Below are 21,490 nucleotides of genomic sequence, written 5' to 3'. Positions count from 1 at the left end.
ACCAATGAAAATTGTTATTTTAAGGTCACATGACTTGACGCGCTTACGCTGCGCGCACCGGAGCGCTTCCGGGGGCGCTTACGCAGCACGAACGTGGGCGCTTACGCGGCGCGCCTAAATGACGTTTTGCTAGCTTTACGGAAATGCAAAATCATTTCCATTCTGAAAATCAAAAATACTACTTTTATAAGTATGGTACTGAATGTCTTGCATTATAATTTAGTTTTCATACATATTTTTTTTTTTACGAACGCAGAAATAGCGCTCTCGCTGCGCTCTCGGGAGAGCTTATCGGTGCGCGCACCCTGAGCGCTCCAAGACAAAATGATACGGGTAAGCTTACCGGTGCGCGCACCCTGAGCGCCCCAGGAAAAAATGATAAAAAAAAAAAGAAAAATACATTGAACAAATATATATTTTTTTTAATTAATAATAATTAATAGTTATAAAAAACAGGTAATAAAAAAAACACAAAAAATCGTAGGTTACAAACTCGATATACAAAGTAATTTGCTTTTAAAAAACCTTTGAAATTCACTGAAAAAACCAGAGGTTTCACAATCGTTATAGTTAGGAATTATCATTTAAAAAACCTTTGAAATTCACTGAACAAACCATAGGTTTCACATTTGTTATAGTTAGGAATTAGCATTTAAAAAACCTTTGAAATTCACTGAAAAAACCATAGGTTTCACACCAGTTATAGTTAGCTGAACATTTTACTCATACAAAACCATTGAAATTCCCATGTTATAGTTAGTTGAACTCACTATAACTCGCGCGCCCGCAATCCACTGCTGATGATATCACATATTACATCATTCATGACATGGTCAGTGACATCACTGATGACATCTCAAATGACATCCCTGATTACATCATTGATGTGATAATACGATGCACCTCCTCACACTCTAATCTAACCTTTGATACACCCAGTGTTAAATACAGACTACCATTCCAGAAACCATTGACACACCAATACCAGTTATTACATACGCACTCACTGATTCCTAAGTCTACACACACATCCACTCATTCACCCATACAATCACTCATACATACAGTCACTCATCAATGCAACACTATGCACTCATACACCCATACAGACACTCACACACTGCCACTCATTCATGGAGTTACTCACACACCTAGTCAGTCATGCAAATAATCAATCACACTCCCATTTCCTCATCTATACAGTTATACACACAAAACCTTACTTATTCAAACATAGACTAACACATACTTACGCTCTTTTACAATCACTGATACAAGTACACATTGATCCATACAGTCACTTACGCAATCACAGGCTCTCATGTATAGTCATTTATATATACCAACTCTTACATGCACTGTGTTTTACATATGTACTTACTTGGACATGTAGCACTGAGATATCCATTCACTCACCAACACACCCATGCACACAGTCAACCACTCATACAGCTCTTTCCACATGCACTCTTGAACCCATTTACCAAGTGAATCAACTGCTCACACATCTATGCACAGAGTCACACAACTCTCAGCCACCCACACACACACTCACCCTCACATACAAATACTTGGGCAACCAATCAATAACTCATATAGTCACTCATATAGCTACTGATCAACACATGCAGCAGCTTACACAACAACAGACATACTGATGCACACATTCAAACAGATTAGTCACTAACCAATGCATTCAGTAAGACACATTTAATCACTCATTCATACAGTCAGTCACACACCTACTAAATCCTTCATCCAGACACTCATACATCCACTAATTTTTCAATATATAAAACATATTTTTACTTTTCAGTAACACACATTCACTGGATGATGTCATCAGTAATGTCATTAGTGAAGTCATTTGAGATGTCATCAGTGATGTCACTGACCATGTCATGAATGATGTAATATGTGACATCATCAGCAGTGGATTGCGGGCGCGCGAGTTATAGTGAGTACAACTAACTGTAACGGGGGAATTTCAATGGTTTTGTAGGAGTAAAATGTCCAGCTAACTATAACTGGTGTGAAACCTATGTTTTTTTCAATGTATATATATATATATATATATATATATATTTATACAGTATGACTTTTTGACAAAGACCGTGCTGTCGAAACGCGTCAAGTCAATAAATACAATCCTGTAAACCCAGAAAACCTGTGTGCGACTTTCATTGCGCCTCTGCAGTGCGAGACATCTGCATATCTGTATATGTATATATATATATATATATATTTAGTCCAAGTGCTCCTGCTGTCTCACCTCGCCCAAAGCAGTCGATCGCATATCACCAGCGGAGCATGCTGGTCTCCAAGTTGATAATGAACTCCAATAAAGCGATCACTCAGGGGATTTGTAATACCACCAGTTGGTTTATTTTTCAGTAACGCGTTTAACCAGACCACGCAGGCTTGCTCACACACTGAAATGTTTGGACTGACATTCCTACATAGTTTTTAGAAAGCAAAAAGGGACTCATCATAATATGAGATCCATGGCATCCATCTTGGAATGGTGAATTATATAACAAAAGAATACAGTTTGTACTGTCAAAAAGCATAATCGGTTACATTCACTTATCAAATTTTCATATATAAATTACAATTTTAGTACATTTTATAATCATTTGAATTTCAAAGGTTTTTTAAATGCTAATTCCTAACTATAACAAATGTGAAACCTATGTTTTTTTAGTGAATATATATATATATATACATACACATACTCCCCCGGGTGCCTAGTTTTGAGGACGCACTCCACTTCAGGAAGGTAAACACACTTTATTAGGCAAACCAGGCGGCTTCTCATCCCAACTGTAAAGTCCTTCAGCCAGACGCGTTTCTGAAGCATTTCCGCTTCTTCATCAGAGGCTAGCATCGGCAAACATTTGTAACTGCAACCACGTTGTTCTCTGCATACTCCCATTTTATTGGCCTCTGGTGTGCCTCACGATGATGTCTTTATCCACAAGGTACGCTGGGACATGTAGTTCATAATTATGCAAATGTATACCCTCTGGTGGGTTTGTTTGCCGATATATATATAGGGCAAACTTGAAACCAGGCTTTACAGAAAGCCCACTGCGGGCAATACCATTTTGCACGCTGACAGTCACCATCCTCCGCATTTAATTCGCAGCATCCCCTATGGGGAGATGCTTAGAATTAGGCGAGTCTGCAGTACAGATTCCCATTGTAAGGAGGCACAAGCAGCAAGCAAATTAAGGTTTCTAGCTAGGGGCTACAAAGAACATCTTATTGATATAGCTATCAGGAAAGCTAATGCCCTATCCCGAAGTGAAGCTCTGACCCACAGAAAACATCAGAAAAGCCCTGTAGCCAGTAGTGAACTTCCTGTCAGACTCATTTGGACCTATAACAGTCAGCATGGGGCGCTGAGAAAAATCATTAATCAACACTGGAATCTTATTAAATTAGATCCGGTGATTGGTGAACACATGCCGAATAGACCTGCGATCACTTTTAAGAAGGCGTTTTCGCTGCAAGACGCACTGGTTAAATCCACTCCGGAGGTGATCCCACCTAAAAATTGGCTAGCAGCGAGCCGTGGTTTCAGGAAGTGTTCTAGCTGTAAAGCTTGCTCTCAAGGGCTTAATAAATCTGAGTTCTTGACAGCTTTCTCTTCAGTGCCCCGTAAGATTACTAAGCAGTTAACTTGTAAATCTGAGTATGTGGTGTATGTCCTGGAGTGCCCATGTGGCCTGCAATATATTGGTAGTACCAAATTGCAGGTCCACAAGAGGGTGCTCCAGCACATACGGGCTATCAATACGAACGATGCCACATATCCTGTAGCCAGGCATTTTAAGGAGTTCCATAATAACAACAGTGGGCTCCTTAGATACTATGCCATAGATGCCATTGGCCCACTCAGGAGGGGAGGTAACAGAGAAGGGATCTTGAGGGCTCTTGAGACCAGATATATTCTGGAGATGGACAGTAAAAGTCCCAATGGTCTTAATTCCACGGAGGACTTCTATACATGTTTATAGTACAAATTTCTGTCTATCTTCCCAGTTTTTACTTATACCCCCCATCAGCTAAACTGCTTTGTGCTTGCCTGTTTTTTGCCTTTTGTGTCTGAATTATAGGCCAGGAAGTCTGAGCACTCTTATATGTCTAGTCATGCCTTTTTACTGTAAAAATAATCCTCACTAGGTATATAGCTGCAGTTTACAAACATCAATACTAGGAAGACTTGTGTTCTTCCCTTTTTTTAAATATTCACTTGTTTACTATAGTAGCAGTAACAACGATATTGGGCATTGGGGGCATCATTGATCTATGATATGTGCCACTGTGTGTTTTTTTGGGTCGTTTGTTATCCGGTGTACATTTATAGACAACTGTCCAAGTTTTGGTAATAATTTGTAAGATACTTATTGTATATAGATGTATATAGATGAAATTTGTGTATATATTTTACAATTAAGTTAGAGGGCCGTCTTAGTGTTAACTAGGGGCTAGTGCATTAGGTGTGGTGGTAATTTTGATTGAATTGTATTATACATGAAATTTCGAACAGCAACACGCATTGTAATGAATGAATATGCACTGTGGGAATCCCCATTTAACCCTCTTTTTCAAAAATCTTAAATTCAGCATCTTACATATGCACCCGGATTTTTAGCACTGTATTCAAACAGACATATATTTTTTAAGACCTTACTTAAGATAGCCTTGGTTGCCCGCCAATGTACCTTTAAATGATTAATTTAACAGCTGTGTTGCATATTCCAATGGTTTCAGGAGCAACCAATCAATGTGGTTTTTGTTACTGCACTAGCACTTTAAATTCACGCAACTCTTTCGGTGCACCATGTGACCAAGCCCTCTGTGTAGGGCGAAACGTTATCCTGCCATGGTGTGCTGTTAATAAAAAACTCACCAGCACTCTGGGTCTTCCGTGTTCTTGTTGTTTGCCAGCCGAGGATTGATGGCGCGGCGTCTATGCAGGAGTACAAGTGCGGAAATATATATATATATATACACACACATACATACATATACACACATCCATATATATATATATATATATATATATATATATATATATATATATATATATATATATATATATATATATAAATTCACTGGAAAAAAAACACAGGTTTCAGGCACGTTATAGTTAGTTGGACATTTCAAACGTACAAAACCAGAGAAACTCGGCCGTTATAGTTAGTTCAGCTAACTATAACTCGCACCCCTGCAATGCACTGCTGATGACGCCACATATTACATAATTTATTAAATGGTCAGTGACATCACTGATGTCATCTCAAATGACATCACTGATGACATCACTGATGACATCACAGATGACATCATCCAGTGACTGTGTGTTTGTTTAAAGTTGAAATAGGTTTTATATATATGCCAAGGTGTATTGAAGAATGGGTGTATAAGTGTCTGGATGGAGGATTTAGTAGGTGCATGACTGACTATATAAGTGAGTGATTAAATGTGTCTTAGTAAATAAATGGGTTAGTCACTAAACTGTGTGAATGTCTATCAGTTTGTTTGTTGTTTTGTAAGCTGCTGCGTGGGTTGGAAAGTAGCTACATGAGTGTCTATATGGGTTAATGATTTGTTGTGTGTGTGTGTGTGACTGTGCATAGATGGCGGAGTGATTGATTCACTGGGTGTATGGGTTCAAGAGTGCATGTGGAAACAGCTGTATAGTGGGTGAGTGTTTGTATGGGTGTGTTGGTGAGTGAATGGATGTCTCAGTGGTACACGTGTGAGTAACTGCATATGTGAAAGGCAGTGTAGGTGAGAGTTGGAATATATAAATGACTATACATGAGAGTCAGTGATTGGGAGAGTGGTTGTATGGATGAGTGTGTACTTGTATCAGTGATTGTATCAGAGAGTTGTATGTGTTAATATCTGTTTGAAAAAGTGATGTGGTGTGTGTATGACTGTATAGGTCAGTAAATGGAAGTGCGATTGATTCTTTACAAGATTGACTAGGTGTGTGAGTAACTCTGGATGAGTGGTGGTGTGTTAGTGTCTTTATAGGTGTATGAGTGCATATGATAGTGCTGTATTGATGAGTGACTGCATGTATGAGTGATTGTAAGGGTGAATGAGTGGATGTGTGTGTGTGTATAGACCTAGGATTCTGTGAGTGTGTATGTAGTAACTGGTATTGGTGTGTCGATGGTTTTGAAAATGGTAGTCTGTATTTCAGTCTGTATTTTACAGTGGGTGTATCAGAGGTTATATCAGAGTGTGAGGAGGTGCATCAGATTTTCACGTGGATTATGTCATCAGTGATGTCATCAGTGATGTCACTGACCATGTCATGAATAATGTATTATGTGATGTCATCAGCAGTACATTGCAGGGGCGCGAGTTATAGTTAGCTGAACTAACTATAACGGACGAATTTCTCTAGTTTTGTACAAGTGAAATGTCGAACTAACTATAACATGCCTGAAACCTATGTTTTTTTCAGTGAATTTCTAAGGTTTTTAAAATGCTAATTTCTAACTATAACGTTTTTAAAACCTATGTTTTTATTCAGTGAATTTCAAAGGTTTTATAAATACTAATTTCGAACTACAATGTCCCTGAAACCTTTATTGTTTGTAAGTAAAAATAATTTAAAAACTGCATACTTTTTGTAGTGAAGAACTAACAGTAACAGTAGTCTGTTATAAGTTATAATTTAACAATGTTTAAAACTTAATTAGCACTAATTAACATCTAAGTGTTGAAAAAAGTGTGACGCAGCAGCTATGATACCGGACTACGAACAACAGCATTCACAGTTCGATTGCCGGGTCCGGCGGCACGTTGGCCCACCACTATGTCACTGTGGGCAATACCTTGCTTAATCTTTCAGACGCCCTCGAGCGCCGGGACACCTCTCTGGAGGTAGCTGTACACTTTACAAATACTGGCATTTTTAAAATTTAAAGCCATAGTGATGAGAAATATTAGCAGATTTTTTTTTATATCTTCTATTTAGAATTACGGCAATTAATAGATGTTTTAAGTCACGAGAAAGGAAATGACACGGTTTGCCAGGTAACAGTTTTTAAGCTCTCCAATGTATGTACTTATTAAGGAGCTTATACGTGTGAGGATCGAAATCGAAACCTTTACCGCTTCACATTTTGTAACTTTTCCCAACACGTGCACATGTTAAACAGTGAAAACGTGAGCATGTGTCAACTGTAAAACGTGACATCTAAATGGGCGGCCCCGCATGTTTCTTCCATAGACTACTCAATAACCAAAAAGTATATAAACCACACCCGTTGATCGATTAGTTTTGTTTTTGCAAGTTATTTACGCGTGTCCATTCTGTGATGCGGGTTCCGTTTTCTAGTGTCGGATTCTTCTTTTGCGACAACAAAACATATTACGGAGTTCTAAGTGGTTTGATTATGGCATAGCAGATATTTATAATATGTAGCAATTTGTGATTATTTAAAGATTTGTATTTAGAAAAAAGTGTTATTGATTGTTTTTGCCATTTATATGTAACGTCAGCAGCAGCTTGTATTCCAAAACAGACAGAATAAAGAAAACACTGTTCCTTTTCTCGCTCCTTTGAGCTCATATAGTGTGACTTTGTATATTATAATATTGACACTATACCTCGGAGGTGTTGGTGACCCGTGGGCGCGAAGACTAAATCTTTATATGTAACAACAGCAGCTTCTGGTTCTTACTCTGTTTCCCCCCTGGGGTCATATAGTGTGAGTAATATATTGTAATATTCACATTCATACTGACCTCAGTGGAGTTTATGACCAGTCGACGCGAAGACGAAAGATTTCGAAGTCCTGGAGAAAAGAAGCTTTGAACATATTCACCGCTGGAAAATATTTTGTTATTCATCTTGTTTTGTGTTCATGACTTTATTTTCCTTTCCCTATTGTCTGGCATGAGTGACCATCTGTATATTGTAGTACAGTGTCATTTTTTCAGACAACAAGAGTTGGAGATTTGTTGGCGCCAGGAGTAAACCAACTGAAATACAGCTTACTTCCTTTAATAACTTACATGATCAGATATTTTTACAGTAAAAATATTTTTCGGTATTACACTTTAAAAAAATATTGTTTGCATCGATACTTCCTTACTGAATGCCTTTGATAAACCCTAAATTTCTGAATGATATTTTGGTATTTCTATTTTTCCCTGTTGTCGTTCCTATTCTCCTTCTCTCTATAGAATATATAGGAATAGTAGCGCATATTATACTACTATCCTATTTGTTCTTAAGGGAGTACGTGATCTCTTAGCGGAGCAGTGAGCGACCTCTAAACACTACGACAGACCTTTCCCGAGTTTTACTGAATAGAAATTGTAAAATGTTTGATTTTTTTGTTGTGTTCCTTATTCTTGTTCTCCTGTGGAATACTATAAACTCACCCTGTATATTTTAATACTGTGACTTTATAGTAGTTCAAAGGGGTTGGAGATGTTCTGTGCGAGAAATTTACAACATATACTACAGTTATTTCTGTTGATAACTTACTACCTCACAGTTTGTAACACTGCTAATATTTTATAAAATAGTAGTTGCTAAAAAGAATTGTTTACATAGTGCTTCATTTTGATAAAGCGTCCATTTCGATGTAATATGAAGTCATTTGTGTTGAACTGTTTTCTACTGGTTATTGTTGTTGTGACCTGAGATGATGCAGTGCGGGAGTGTTTCTTGTAGCACTTCTTTTCTACTTTATCTAAAAGTAACTGATGCCCTTTTACATTAACAAGAATATGGGGCAACACTTTTACAAACTATAGGCGACAAAAAAAAGCAGGGTGTGGTCACGCTTAAGGGATATTTTATTAATAGCGTTTTTATTTGTCACCCCTCTGATATATATACATAGCTTCACTTTCCTAAGAAAGTATATTGGTGATTGCTTAATAAAAACTGTTTCAAACCTAGACTGAAATTTTTGCAGCGCAACAACACCTCCCCATCAGAAAAGTAAACACCACATTCTAAGTAAATAGTGCTCCTGGGAAGTATCCCACCCATGGACTTAATAAAAAGAAGACCGTAACACATTCTGTTATTTTCCCGCTGTGATTTGTAGGCCCCACTCAAATTATATAAATGGCCATTAAAATATATAAAAAACATTTTTTACCTTCACAGTCCCTGTCCACAACCTTGTGATCACTGTACAGAGTTAATAGTGTTCCTACCCTCCCCTCTACTACTTTTTTTCCCTGTACTCCTTTGAAGTGTGTCACAAAATGAATGACAACAGTGAACCGTTCCCAGCCAATAAGGAGTAAACTTGTACTCGGAACCCCTTAGCCACTAAAATGTCCATGGTGTTCCGCAAAGGGGTAGGGAATGGCTGACAAAACTTCTACTTGCAATGGTTTACCGCCAACGAATATTAAGCTTGGGAAGGTCCTGCTTGGAACACATCAGCCAATCAGATGTCCCTGCTACTCCGCTGAAAGGAAGGGAATGGCTGGCAACACTTCTGCTTTCAGTGGTTCGCAGCCAATGAACATTAATCTCTGGAAGGTCCTACTTGGAACATGTGAGCCAATCGGATGTCCTTGCTACTCCGCGAAGGGGAGGGAATGGCTAGCAACCCTTCTACTTTCAATGGTTCGCAGCCAATAAACATTAAGCTAGTTGTTGGAAACACCTCAGCCAATTAAACGTTAATTTTGTTCCGCGCACAGGGACAGAACACGCCCTCCCACATAACATTACATTTTCTCTAACAAAGTGACACTATCCGTGGCCCTGTCTTTTAATAAATCTATAAGGGCCTGTAATGGGCGGGTCTCAGGGGATATTCCCCCTAAAACCACTTACAACAAAATAGGGTCTGAGTCACGTATAGATTACATTTTTGTGGAAACTTGTAACTGGGCTATGGTGAAGAGCTTTCAAGTAATCCCACGGGACGAAAGCGACCATAACCCACTGACCCTGGTTTTTCAGGTGCCCGGTTACATCAGTGAGAACCAGTCCCTCAAAATTCCATTGGACAATAGTGCGACCCTATCTAGCAATAGACGCAGAATAAGATGGGCAAAAGTCATAGGGAATCCGGAATCTGTCTCTCGGCTATATGCCTTAATCCTACCGGTCCTCCAAAGTGTAGAAAAGCTTACTTTATTACGCCCAACTTCGGAAACTCACAATGCACTTGGTGATCTTCACTCTGAGCTTACCAACGCTATAGCAGAGGTGCTGAATCCCCGAGTAGCGAAAAAACCTAGTAGATCAACCAAAGCCTCATGGTATAATTCTACTTGTAGGAAGGCCAAAGCCGAACTCCTTGAGGCTATTAAGCTAAGGGTCAGCTCCGAGTTGGTTAGGGCAAAAAGGCTAGAGTATAGACATCAAATTGAGACCGCCAAGACCGAGTGGGACAATGAAAATTGGTCCGAAATGGTGGGTGCTCTTAACTCCAGAGACAGCTGGAAATTCTGGCAGATTGTTAAAACTGGTACAGTGGACCCAACACCAGCAGTTGAAGCTAATATCGCTCCTGCTCTATGGGAGGCCCATTTTCGTACCTTATATTCTCTGGACAATACAGATTGCTCAGAGGATGTATGCAAGGCGGCGAGGGGCCCTAATTTTGAATTGGTCCAGGAGGAATTTACAGTCGGGGAGGTTGGCGCTGCAATTGCTACACTGAGAGCAGAGAAAGCTCCGGGCTTGGACAGGCTCCTTGGAGACCTGTTCAAGAACGAACCAATTGTATGGGCACCTTATCTACAGGTCCTTTTTAACTCAATACTAGGGGGGATGGAGGTACCCAGTACTTGGCTGGGAGCAGAGATTGTACCGATCTTCAAGAAGGGCTCTCCTCTGCTCCCAGTCAACTTCAGGCCCATTAGCCTCATAGATGTCCCCCAAAAGATCTTCGCAAGGCTCATCTTGGATCGTTTACTGGGGTGGATGCTTGAACACTCGGTTCTGAGCCCATTCCAAGCGGGGTTCAGAAAAAAAGTCTCCACTATAGACCACATTTTTCGCTTGGCCCTCTTATATTGGAAAACGGTAAAAGTGGAGGGTGGCAGCCTCTATACCATTTTCGTAGATCTACGGGCGGCATTTGATCTAGTCCCCCGAAGAAAACTTTGGTCTGTCTGTCCAATATGGGGGTACCTCGGTACCTGCTAGACATGATAATCCGCCTGCATACAAACAACTATGCCCAGGTCAGATGTGGCCGGGACGGATCTCTATCCGACAGATTCCCCGTTGACAGGGGGGTAAGACAAGGTTGTGTGCTTGCACCAACCCTGTTCTGCCTCTATGTCAATGGGGTAATCTCTTATCTAAACAGGGTAGTGGACAGTGACGTCCCCAGACTGGCCGGAAGCAGGGTGCCGGCGATTATGTTCGCAGACGACACCCTGCTTCTGTCCAAGACACCTATGGGGATTCAATGAATCTTGAAGGGGTTCGAGGATTTCTGTGGAACCCATGGCCTTGAGATTAATACTCTCAAGACCAAATACATGATTTTTAATCCTCCCTCTAAAACCCGCCCCAACCCTTCTATTGGTGGAAACAGCCTGGAGAGAGTCCGCACTTTCGAATACCAAGGGGTGACTTAAAATGAGCACATGTCCTGGCGCCATCACCAAACTAAAATCCAACTCAAATTGGCACAAATGGCGGGAGGAGTAATTGCCCTTGTAAATAAAAATAAATCTACTGTTAAGGCTATCGGTCCCCCCCTAGAAATATATAGAGTGCAGGCTAGGGGAGCGGTCATGTATGGTAGCGAACTCTGGGGCCATACGTGTAACCGTGAGTTAGTGGTAACCGAGAACAAATTCATTAGGCAGCTTTTACTTCTCCCCCCTAGCTCCCCCCTTTTGCCAATGAGGCTAGATTTGGGACTAAGGCCTCTTGATGAAGATTTGGGAGTTAGGCCCCTAACCTTCTGGTGTAGAGTTTGGACCACCCCAGAGTTGGCAAGTTATAGGTCTGAGCTTCAGGAAATACTAAATTACCCGATCGTAGGGAATATTTCTTGGTTCCAACAAAGGGAGCTTGTGTGCCTTGGATTACCCGACCTTTTGGACTACTCCCGCGACCGCCTGTTCCACGGTTTCAAGGAAACAGCTACTCACACTATATCATGAAAGTAAAATTGTGGTACAGAGACAGGCCGCACAGTCGGGCACCCTAACTGACTCCTTTTTAAGGACCAAGGACATTTACAAGATAGAGGGCATTTTAGATGTTATATTTCCATCTAATACTAGGAAACTGTACTTACAATGGAGGTACGGAAGTCTGCCAATCCGTGCCTTCACCAGCAAGTGGTCTGATCCCCCCTTGAGTCACTGCCCAGGCTGCAGTTGAGTTGCACATACTGGTCTTTTGTCAAACATATGGGCAGGCGAGAAGGAAGTGGATAGTCCCTGCCTGCAGAAATCTAGGTTTTAATCACTGCCTGCAGGCATATAGGGTCCTTAAAACTGACCTTTCTAGTATGATAGTCTTTGCGGTAGCAAAATATCTGGAAACCTTCTGGTATAAGAGAAGACGATTGCTACCCAGGGCTGTAGATTAACTGTACAGTTTTCTATTATTACTACATTGTAATTAATCTCTTTCCCAAGCATTTTTTCCGTACTGGACTGACTACAGTTTGAGCCCTTTGGTTTGTTGATTAGCTGCACAAGTTTTAAATATCATCAATTTTCTACTATTCCATAGTACTTTAATGAATCCATTTTTAGCTCTGTTGATTGTTTGTTAAGGATATGATTGCTTGTTTTTATTTGTACCACCTTGCGTGTTATCTTTTATGGCAATTCTGCCGAAATAAAGATTTTTTGATGATGAGGATGAGATGTCCCTGCTACTCCGCGGAGGGGAAGGGAATGGCTGGCAACACTTCTACTTTCAATGGTTCGCAGCCAATGAACATTAATCTCTGGAAGGTCCTACTTGGAACATGTGAGCCAATCAGATGTCCTTGCTACTCCGCGAAGGGGAGGGAATGGCTAGCAACACTTATACTTTCAATGGTTCGCAGCCAATAAACATTAAGCTAGTTGTTGGGAACACCTCAGCCAATTAAACGTTAATTTTGTTCCGCGCACAGGGACAGAACACGCCCTCCCACATAACATTACATTTTCTCTAACAAAGTGACACTATCCGTGATAAAAGTGAACACCGCATTATAAGTAAACATTACTGTGCATTATATTAAAGGAAGGCCGCAATACTGCGCATTGTTTTCCTGATATTTCCACAAGCCTACTGAACAGTGCCGCAATACTGTGCATCGTTGTTTTGCGGACATGATTTCCACGACCTAAGCAACATTCACACTACCTGTGTGTGCACCCTACACACTGCTTGCCGCAATACGGTGCACTGTTTTCACGATGGGATTTCCAGAGACAATGCAACCTTGCCGCAATACCACACACCACTGTTCTGCGGACATGATTTCCACGACCTACGCAACATTCAAACTCCCTGCCTCTGCACCGTACAGACTGCTTAAACTAAGTTCATAGTGTTCCTACTATACCCACTTATACAATTTTTCTCTTTTTGTTCCCCTACTACTTTCAACTGAGTCACAAAATGGCTGCCAACACTTCCTAGTTTCAACCCTTCACAGCCAATGAGCCGCAAGCTTGTGCACGTAATGACTCAGCTAATCATTGTCAGAATTCTCAAATATAGATATCTGTAAATTTTGATATTTCTCAAAAACTACTGAACGGATTTATACCATTTAAACTTAAGCGTGCTTTCTGGACCAAGACATTTCTCCCTGCCAAATTTGGCGTAATTCCGTTCAGCAGTTTGACCTGTGGCCTTGTCTAAGGTTTCCTATGGAAATTGCAGAGAGAACACGTTTTGGGACCCCCCTTTTTTCTCAGCCCCCCCTTGACGAATCACCCCCAAACTTCCAAGATAGGAGCTGAGCTGAGTAAATAATTTTTGGGGAAAAATTCGTAAAGCTTCGTCAAACCACGCTAAAGTTAAAGCAAAACAAAAAATGCTTTTCCTATGGAAACTTGGTCCTAACTGTAACTACCTACTGGTGTCCACCAGTAGGTAATACACATCTATACACACACTGATAGTGGCGGAAAAGGAGGACGAGGCTCAGGAAGCGTGCAGGAAAACGAAACATAACAAATCACAGAGAAAGAAATAACAAATGACACGTCAAAAATCTCTCTCATATAACACTCCGTGAAGCACAGAAACAAATCCTGTCTTTAGGTTTGTCCTTTGCCCGGAAAGTTTGTTGAATTACAGTCAAACACGTATCAATGTTTTTAAATTTATCAGGAAAATACAGCTGCCAAAATTTCATAAGAGTTCTAAAAGAATACCTGTGAAACCGAAAGAGGCTAAGCAAACACCTGATTATGGGCTAAATGTATCCGACATTGAATTATTGAAAGACTTGACGGCTCTAGAAAAACAGAACGTCAGGAAAGAGTGGAACAAGTCTCAGATCAGACTTTCATTGAGGAGCAACAATTGAAGGTCTGGTGGGACGTCGAATCTCCCTTTAAACCAGCATTCACTTTTGTGCTGCCGTGTAGTTCCCACTAATCCATAGGACCTGCACCTTTGTGGAGAACAATCTTTGTATGAGGTGCCTAGACTGATTCCAAGCACTCCCGCAGTATATGATGGCCTAGAGACCAGCTAGCTCACAGTGCCACCCTAACCAAAACAGGGAGCAAATGGTTTCTAGCAACCACTGATCATGACAACCATGACCCCTTGGAGATCGTGGTAACAGCGTCAGAACCTTTCTGCTCAGTCACTCAGGCTCTTGTTCTCAGAGAAATATACAGAGAATATACAATGGGACGTTTACAATATATTTATTGAACCAATGTTATTCTTGTATAGAATACATATGCTGCGATAATCAGTAGGCAGAAGCGGATAAAAGTGATTACGAGCACCAAAAGAATAAATAGCTGATACAGTTTCACCATGGTGCTCAGTGTATATATTCAGGCATATACTACGAAGCGGTAATCAGAAGCACTCCTACTGTACAATGCCTACTCTGTGTATGTCTAGAGTATATGTAGGTGTAGAGCCAAGAATCCCCCCACGGGATGAACCAACCTCATTAACTGGTAGGGAAGAATGTAGGACCCAAGTCTTGGCCGCCAACTGGACACCCCTCACAGAGAGGTCAGGTAGTCAGGCAACTGCTTGGCGAAGCATCAGCATGAAGGACCTTTCGATGTCAGCGGAGGTGTCTCCTCTGCCACCCCCGGAAAGGCTTCTTTATTTATAATAAAAAATCATCCTTGCGATGTACACGCAGATATGCGTTGCTACGAATATGCAGATAGCCCTGCCGCCCCATAGATGAAGATAACACAGCATTTGTTCATCGTGCGTAAAGGCCTTGTACTCTGTGTTCGAGGCATCATGATAATGTTGCGCAAAGCTAGATGTATAAGCAAAGCAGTTTCAGCGAAACTAATCCAACATTGTCACACATGAGAATATCTGCAAAAGGTCACAGCGATTAAGTCATTGGGCAGAAAAGAGGAGAATTTTGGGTGCTTGGTCATCCATAGTTATTTAAGCAAATAAGTAAGATCACCAAGGTTGATGTGACCTGGACCAAGAAAGAGTCTGTTCAGTGGAAACAGCCAGAGTGAGAAGCAGGTGCCTTGTTGAAAGTTAGTCATTCTGTTATGATTCAACCCACACTATCAACTGAGCCTTATCTAGGTTTGGTACCATCTAACTTTCAAAGATACCACCTGACCAGGTTCAGGCTGAATTTTTTTCACTATCTACTAATAATACCAAAAAGGTGAACTAAAGATTTCAACATTTGCCCATATCGTTGCGATCATGTCTCATGACAGGACACCTTTCTCTTTTTCATGTTTTGCACAATGTATAGTGCCTTAAGGAACATTTTTATTAATCCTATATTGAAGATGTTAATTTTTAAACAGGTCAGACCAGCACTTTTGTACTTGCAGCTCCTACCAGATGTCAAGACTTGTCACTCTGTCACCTCTTTCAGTTAGAGTGAGAAGAGCATTAGGAGACCTATGAAATTTATGTTTTTAACTTTGAGCCAATTGAAATTATTTCATATGAAATTGATGAGGTGGTTTTATAGATATTTCTTTTAATTAATAATAGTAAGTATTTTGATGATGTACTTTTATGGTTTCGATGTTGAAAAATCGAATAAAGCCATAATGGAGTCACAACCCTGACCCCTCATGAGATTATTATGGGCCATCCCATGGTCACACCAGTGAGACCAAAATTGCCCCATAGTGTTGACTCATGAAGTCATTAACTATTGCCAACACCTAACAAGGATTTTACATCGCCTATACCACAAGGTCCACAATTACTTTTCAGAACTACAAATAGCAGCGTGTTATAACATACAGCCCGGTGACTTGGTTATGTTAAGGTCCAGCAGTGGATGAACTATCTGCAGCCCAGCTGGAAAGGACCTTATCAGGTACTGTTGACAACAAACGCAACAATCAAATGTGCTGGGCTGCCATTTTGGATCCACGATTCACACACACCAAGAAGGTATACCAGGCCCCTTTGAAAGAGGAAGGGGCTCTACTGGTGACACAGACCATTGACTCACACCACTCCATCTCAGGTATTACTCACAGTGTCACTGGCTTCAGAACAATCAGATAAGGGTGGGATCCGAGTGTGAAACCTACTGGTGACCTCTCTGCAAAAATAGTAATAACGAACCAGATTCAAAAGTACCACCGGTGGGTGACTGCAACTGTACAAATTATTGTTACCATTATCACCATCTTGGTGCTAATACTATTTTAAGAGAACAAAATGGTGTCAGCAGCCTTGAAATATTCAATTACATGAAACAGAAGGACAATGACTGGATACATCATCAAAAGGAGTATTAAGCCAATAACTATGTAACTACTCTGCAAGATTACACGGATGCTTTGAACATTTCTAACTGTTATATCTACACACACTACATAGCCAGCATCAAAGAGGGAGTACTGTATGTGCTCATGCCCTGCTTTCTTTGACATGATCTTGCTAGTTTGTGATGTCTAAATGAAACCACAAAATATCCAAAGTTTTTCAGTGGTTATAAAGAAAAAAATGTTGTTAGAGTACAATTATGAGGTCTGTCATATTGAAATACTGCTGGATAGTGAACTAGTTCTTTGGAATTCTTATGGATGTAAAGTAGTCAGATTTTAAATGAAAGGCCAAGGAAAAGAGTCTGGATCCATATTTAAGGATAGTGGAAGAGACACAATGGTACTAAGTATTTTTAAGAAAGGGGACGTGCAGGTAGAAAATCGCAGGTATTGGACTGTCAGCACCTTCCAGTTCTTACAGGGTCAAGAACCATTGTAAATGTGTATAAAGGACTATCAAATGTATGAAATTAATAGACCAATGCACACGTATTATTTCTGTCCATAAGGGGAGGCTCTTGGTCTGAAAGTAGCATTTGATATTTGTCGGCCTAATGCATCCCATGAGCATTACCATTAATACATTGCGAATCGGCCACCTTAATAAAATGTTTGGTCACAACACTATTTTGGCACTTTTTAATGTAACTGATGAAATGATTTCCATACGAAGTATGACTATTCAGAACAGTACAGCATTGGACTTATTAGATAAGGGACAGGTGTCCAAAATAGAACACTTCACTTTGATCCCCGATAACAGCCTGAATATCCATCTCCTAATTGGTGATATTGCACACGTTGCATACTAGGCTGTACTCAGATGAACCAAATCTGGGGAGGAGCCAAAGACACTCTGTAGTACTCCCAAATGCTTTTGTTTTTATTATGGTGACAGCTGCATACTCAAGCGAGACTGAAAAAGAGAGGAGTAATTTCTTTGCTTAGTCCAGGAGTGCTTGCCAGATCTCCTCTTCTTGTCCCTTTTCAGTGATAAGACAAATATTAAGATGACATATTAGGTTTGAAAGTTCAAGGCTTGCTAAAATATTTACAAATTTACAAAGAAAGCTCTGCTGTCAGAAAAAAGGCTTAAGTTTGGTGAAACTAATTTATCAAGCTCCGAAAATATACAATTTTAGTTGACAAGTGGAAAAATGTCCAAATAAATAGCGGTCTACAATGCTCTTATGAATTTGTCAAGCTCTGTCACATGATCTTTGTGAACTAATGCAGAGCTGTAATAATGTTTAAGGACATGATAAGTGCACTAATTCAATTCATCCAAATGATCAGAAAAATTTATGGGGAGCCGAATAAAAGCCGAGGGGAATTCCATTACACTTAACTGTTAAAACAATTCATTACCTTTCTGTTCAATTAATTTAAATAGTGATTTGAAGCAATCACTCACAACTGACAACAGGAAAATATAAAGAGGTGATTAGGTAGGCGATTCAGATGTGATTATTGTTTGTATTTTATTATGAACACAAAATTAGTCCCAGAAAAAATGTCTCTCTTAGAAGTAGCTACAGATGGTACTTTTTTCAGATTCTGTAAAAGACTCACCTTGCAAAGAAGGCATCAAGTTTCTGTCTGAAGAAGCTTCTGGTGTCCTGGCACCTCCTTCTTTACTGATTCCACTTTGAGACAGTCTGCCGAAATTCTCCTCCATGTCATCACCAATCATCTCACCAATCTGAAGCCCAGGGTCCAGATTTGGTCCAGGAAGCTCTTTGCCTGAACCATTACAAGACCCAGAGCACAAATCACAGCTGCTAAAATGGCCCTGGGATTCTTGCAAGGTGGAAAGATGCATCTCTTTCGGAACAGTCTTGAAGTCACTGAGGCTGAACATGTTTCTTATCCAAATAAGTTGTCACACTTGCATCAGAATATATCCAATGCTTTTTCAGACTGGTAAAGAAGTGTTATCCCATGCCCATGATGCAAATCTAAACAAGAGGGAAAACAGTTAATGTACAACTTTATCAATAAAAATGAATATAGTAAGATTCTAAAATAATATGCCTGAAATTATTTGAATGTACAAACAACTGGTATTCTATTCCAAGCATAATAGCTACATTTATTTTGAGAAATGTATTACAGCACCAAGGCTTCCCTAAGCCAATCACAAAGCTCCATGGGCGATGTGGTTCAGCGCTCAGATGGGGAATGGGAGCCTGGGCATGTTCTCCACCCAGGCTGTAATGCAGTAATGATGCTCACACCACAGTGAACATAGGAAGCACCAATTTTTATGACTTGTCCAAACTATTAGTATGTTTTCTTCCCTCGATATACTGTCTCCAACATGGAAAGGCAACTTTGATTATTGATAAATCTGTGTTGCATAGTGTTTAGTGTTGAGTGTTGACGAGGAGCCTTAGTTTACAAAAACTAAAAGCAACTGCAGAGGACATAGATTTGTGACATTAATGACATTCAACTCTTTGCATGGTCTAAGCTCTCCACTAGATTTTGCACAAAAACATTGGTGCCCGAATGGAAACTTGGAATGTCTTATAAAATCTTAAATTAGGCTGTCTACTGTTCCAGTTCCATCTCTTCCCACAAAGCCAGTGTGCATATCCTTCAATGAGGTAATTTTGCTCCTGGTATCAAGTCAAATCACACATGGCCTTCAATGGGGAAGTTGAGTAGCTCTCTCTTAACAGATTAGATCATTGAATTCGTGATACACTTCAGGGAGGATTTGCAAATCTTGTACAACAGAGTCTGATGACAATCTGGCTCACTCCTCAAAGTATTTCTGCTAATACCCGGTGATATACTGAAAGCAGAACTAAATACTGGGACTGAGTAATAACAGACAACAAATACCTCACTCACTAGGCACAAAATGCTCATTCAGGTCTTTCACAAAATTATTTCTGCTGGCTGGCATTCTCAGGCAGATAATACGTTCATAGCTTCAGGATGAGGGGGGTCACTGGGAGTCTAAGCGAGCACAAGAGGAAGCCAATACAACAGCTGACAAGTCTGATCGCTAGCAATCCTGAAAACAAGGCAAAACGGAAACAAAAAGGCAGGATCCATAATAAAGCTAGAAAATGTAGGCAATTAGCCAGGTAACCGATAGACAAAGAAAACAACCCAGATGAGGACGAAGCAAAAGTCAACAAACCTATAAGTCAAGCAGTAATGCCAATGCAACACTGTCGGGCACCGTCCTAGGAAACGTTCAAATCTTAAGTAGCACCACTGCTTAGAACACCCCAGAAGTCCCACACTTGACCTTTTGCAGTCTAGCAGTTTCAGCATCCCAGCCGCTACAGGCCGCTTTGCCACAATTTAAAAGGGATGCACCTCGCAACACTCCTTGACCAGTTCGCCAAGCCCCTGGCTTAGTCGTGCTAGCACCCTCTTACTCTTTGCCCTCCCTTTACTGGTGCTGCTTTAGTTGGGAATTACTGATGAAAAGAGGCCACCACTCTTGGAGCATGGATATGTAAAAGAGGCTCCCAAAAGTGCTCACAGGCCTTTAGACCATCCATGCCACTATCCTGTGCAACTGACCTCTCACACTCTTCTATAATCTACTATGGCCTCCATCTCAAATTCTCTGAAGCCATCTTTTATTACTGGTGGGGGAGGAATAATAAGCCTAGATGAAGCAGGCTTCTACTAAAATTTTGCAATACTGAATGAACCAAGCACCTCTTAGGAAGAGCAAAGGCCCCTGCTTCTTAACCCAGTAATCACGCCACAGGAAAGTGACTCGCCAGACGGGTGAAAACCAGGCAGATTTAAGAAACTAGATGCTAGCTAAATTACCCTTTTTATGTACTGGCGTTTTTGATGAGGAGTCAGAAAAACATTTGAAGTCACCCTTTGGTTGCCGTAGGTTAAGATGCATGTTAGCTTGTACTGTGGAAATCGTGGAATACTGTAGAAACTTAGGGAGCAAAACTTTGATGTGCAATATCATAAAATATTCGTGGGTGAAATTCAAAGGAACAACAGAAGGGAGAGCACCCTAAAAATGTGGAGAAATGTATGTACTTGTTCAGATAATGGTAATTAAATGACCCATTGTTCATTGCAATTCATGGTATAATAGTGAAGACACTGCTGTTTATTTAACAGGTAATCCTTTCAGCTCCTTGCTGTCTTCTGCATTGTCTTTTCGCGCCTGGACACTCACGAGGAGTTGTGCGCGCTATAAATCATTGTAACATAACAGAACATAACTTAACATCTAATGACGGATTAATCCTTTAGGTCTGTCCATCAGTTTATGGATGACTACTAGCACATTACAATGGACAGCACACAGTCTATTAATGAATGTGTTTCAAATTACAAAATGAAAACACCTGGAATTCCCAGTCAGTCACAATTTCTGTGTATAAATCCTGCTATTTCACAAACGGTTTCATAAAGACTATACCTACTTCGGGGTGGTTGGTAATTTGCGCAATAATACAAAACATATTTCGTAAAGCAGACTATGATCTGAGCTAGGGTTTCTTGGAGGAAGAAGTCACTGGTG

The 21,490-nt window shown here is 40.4% G+C and overlaps 1 protein-coding gene across 3 annotated transcripts in view; it reads right to left on the bottom strand.

Moving 5' to 3' along the window:
- ZNF541 (zinc finger protein 541) overlaps nucleotides 1-21,490 on the bottom strand; it is a 1,089,530-nt gene that overhangs the window by 942,705 nt on the left and 125,335 nt on the right. For all 3 annotated transcript variants that reach the window (XM_078661102.1, XM_078661104.1, XM_078661103.1), the window contains exon 2: nucleotides 18,541-18,926. In XM_078661102.1, coding sequence (XP_078517228.1) covers nucleotides 18,541-18,829 — 289 coding nt within the window. In that variant the 5' untranslated portion in view covers nucleotides 18,830-18,926. The remainder of the gene's footprint in view (nucleotides 1-18,540; nucleotides 18,927-21,490) is intronic.

Source organism: Lissotriton helveticus, chromosome 9 (assembly GCF_964261635.1).
Source record: "Lissotriton helveticus chromosome 9, aLisHel1.1, whole genome shotgun sequence".
Lineage (NCBI taxonomy): Eukaryota > Metazoa > Chordata > Amphibia > Caudata > Salamandridae > Lissotriton > Lissotriton helveticus.
Note: the sequence above shows the minus strand (reverse complement) of the source record. Positions and strands in the feature narration are given on the sequence as shown.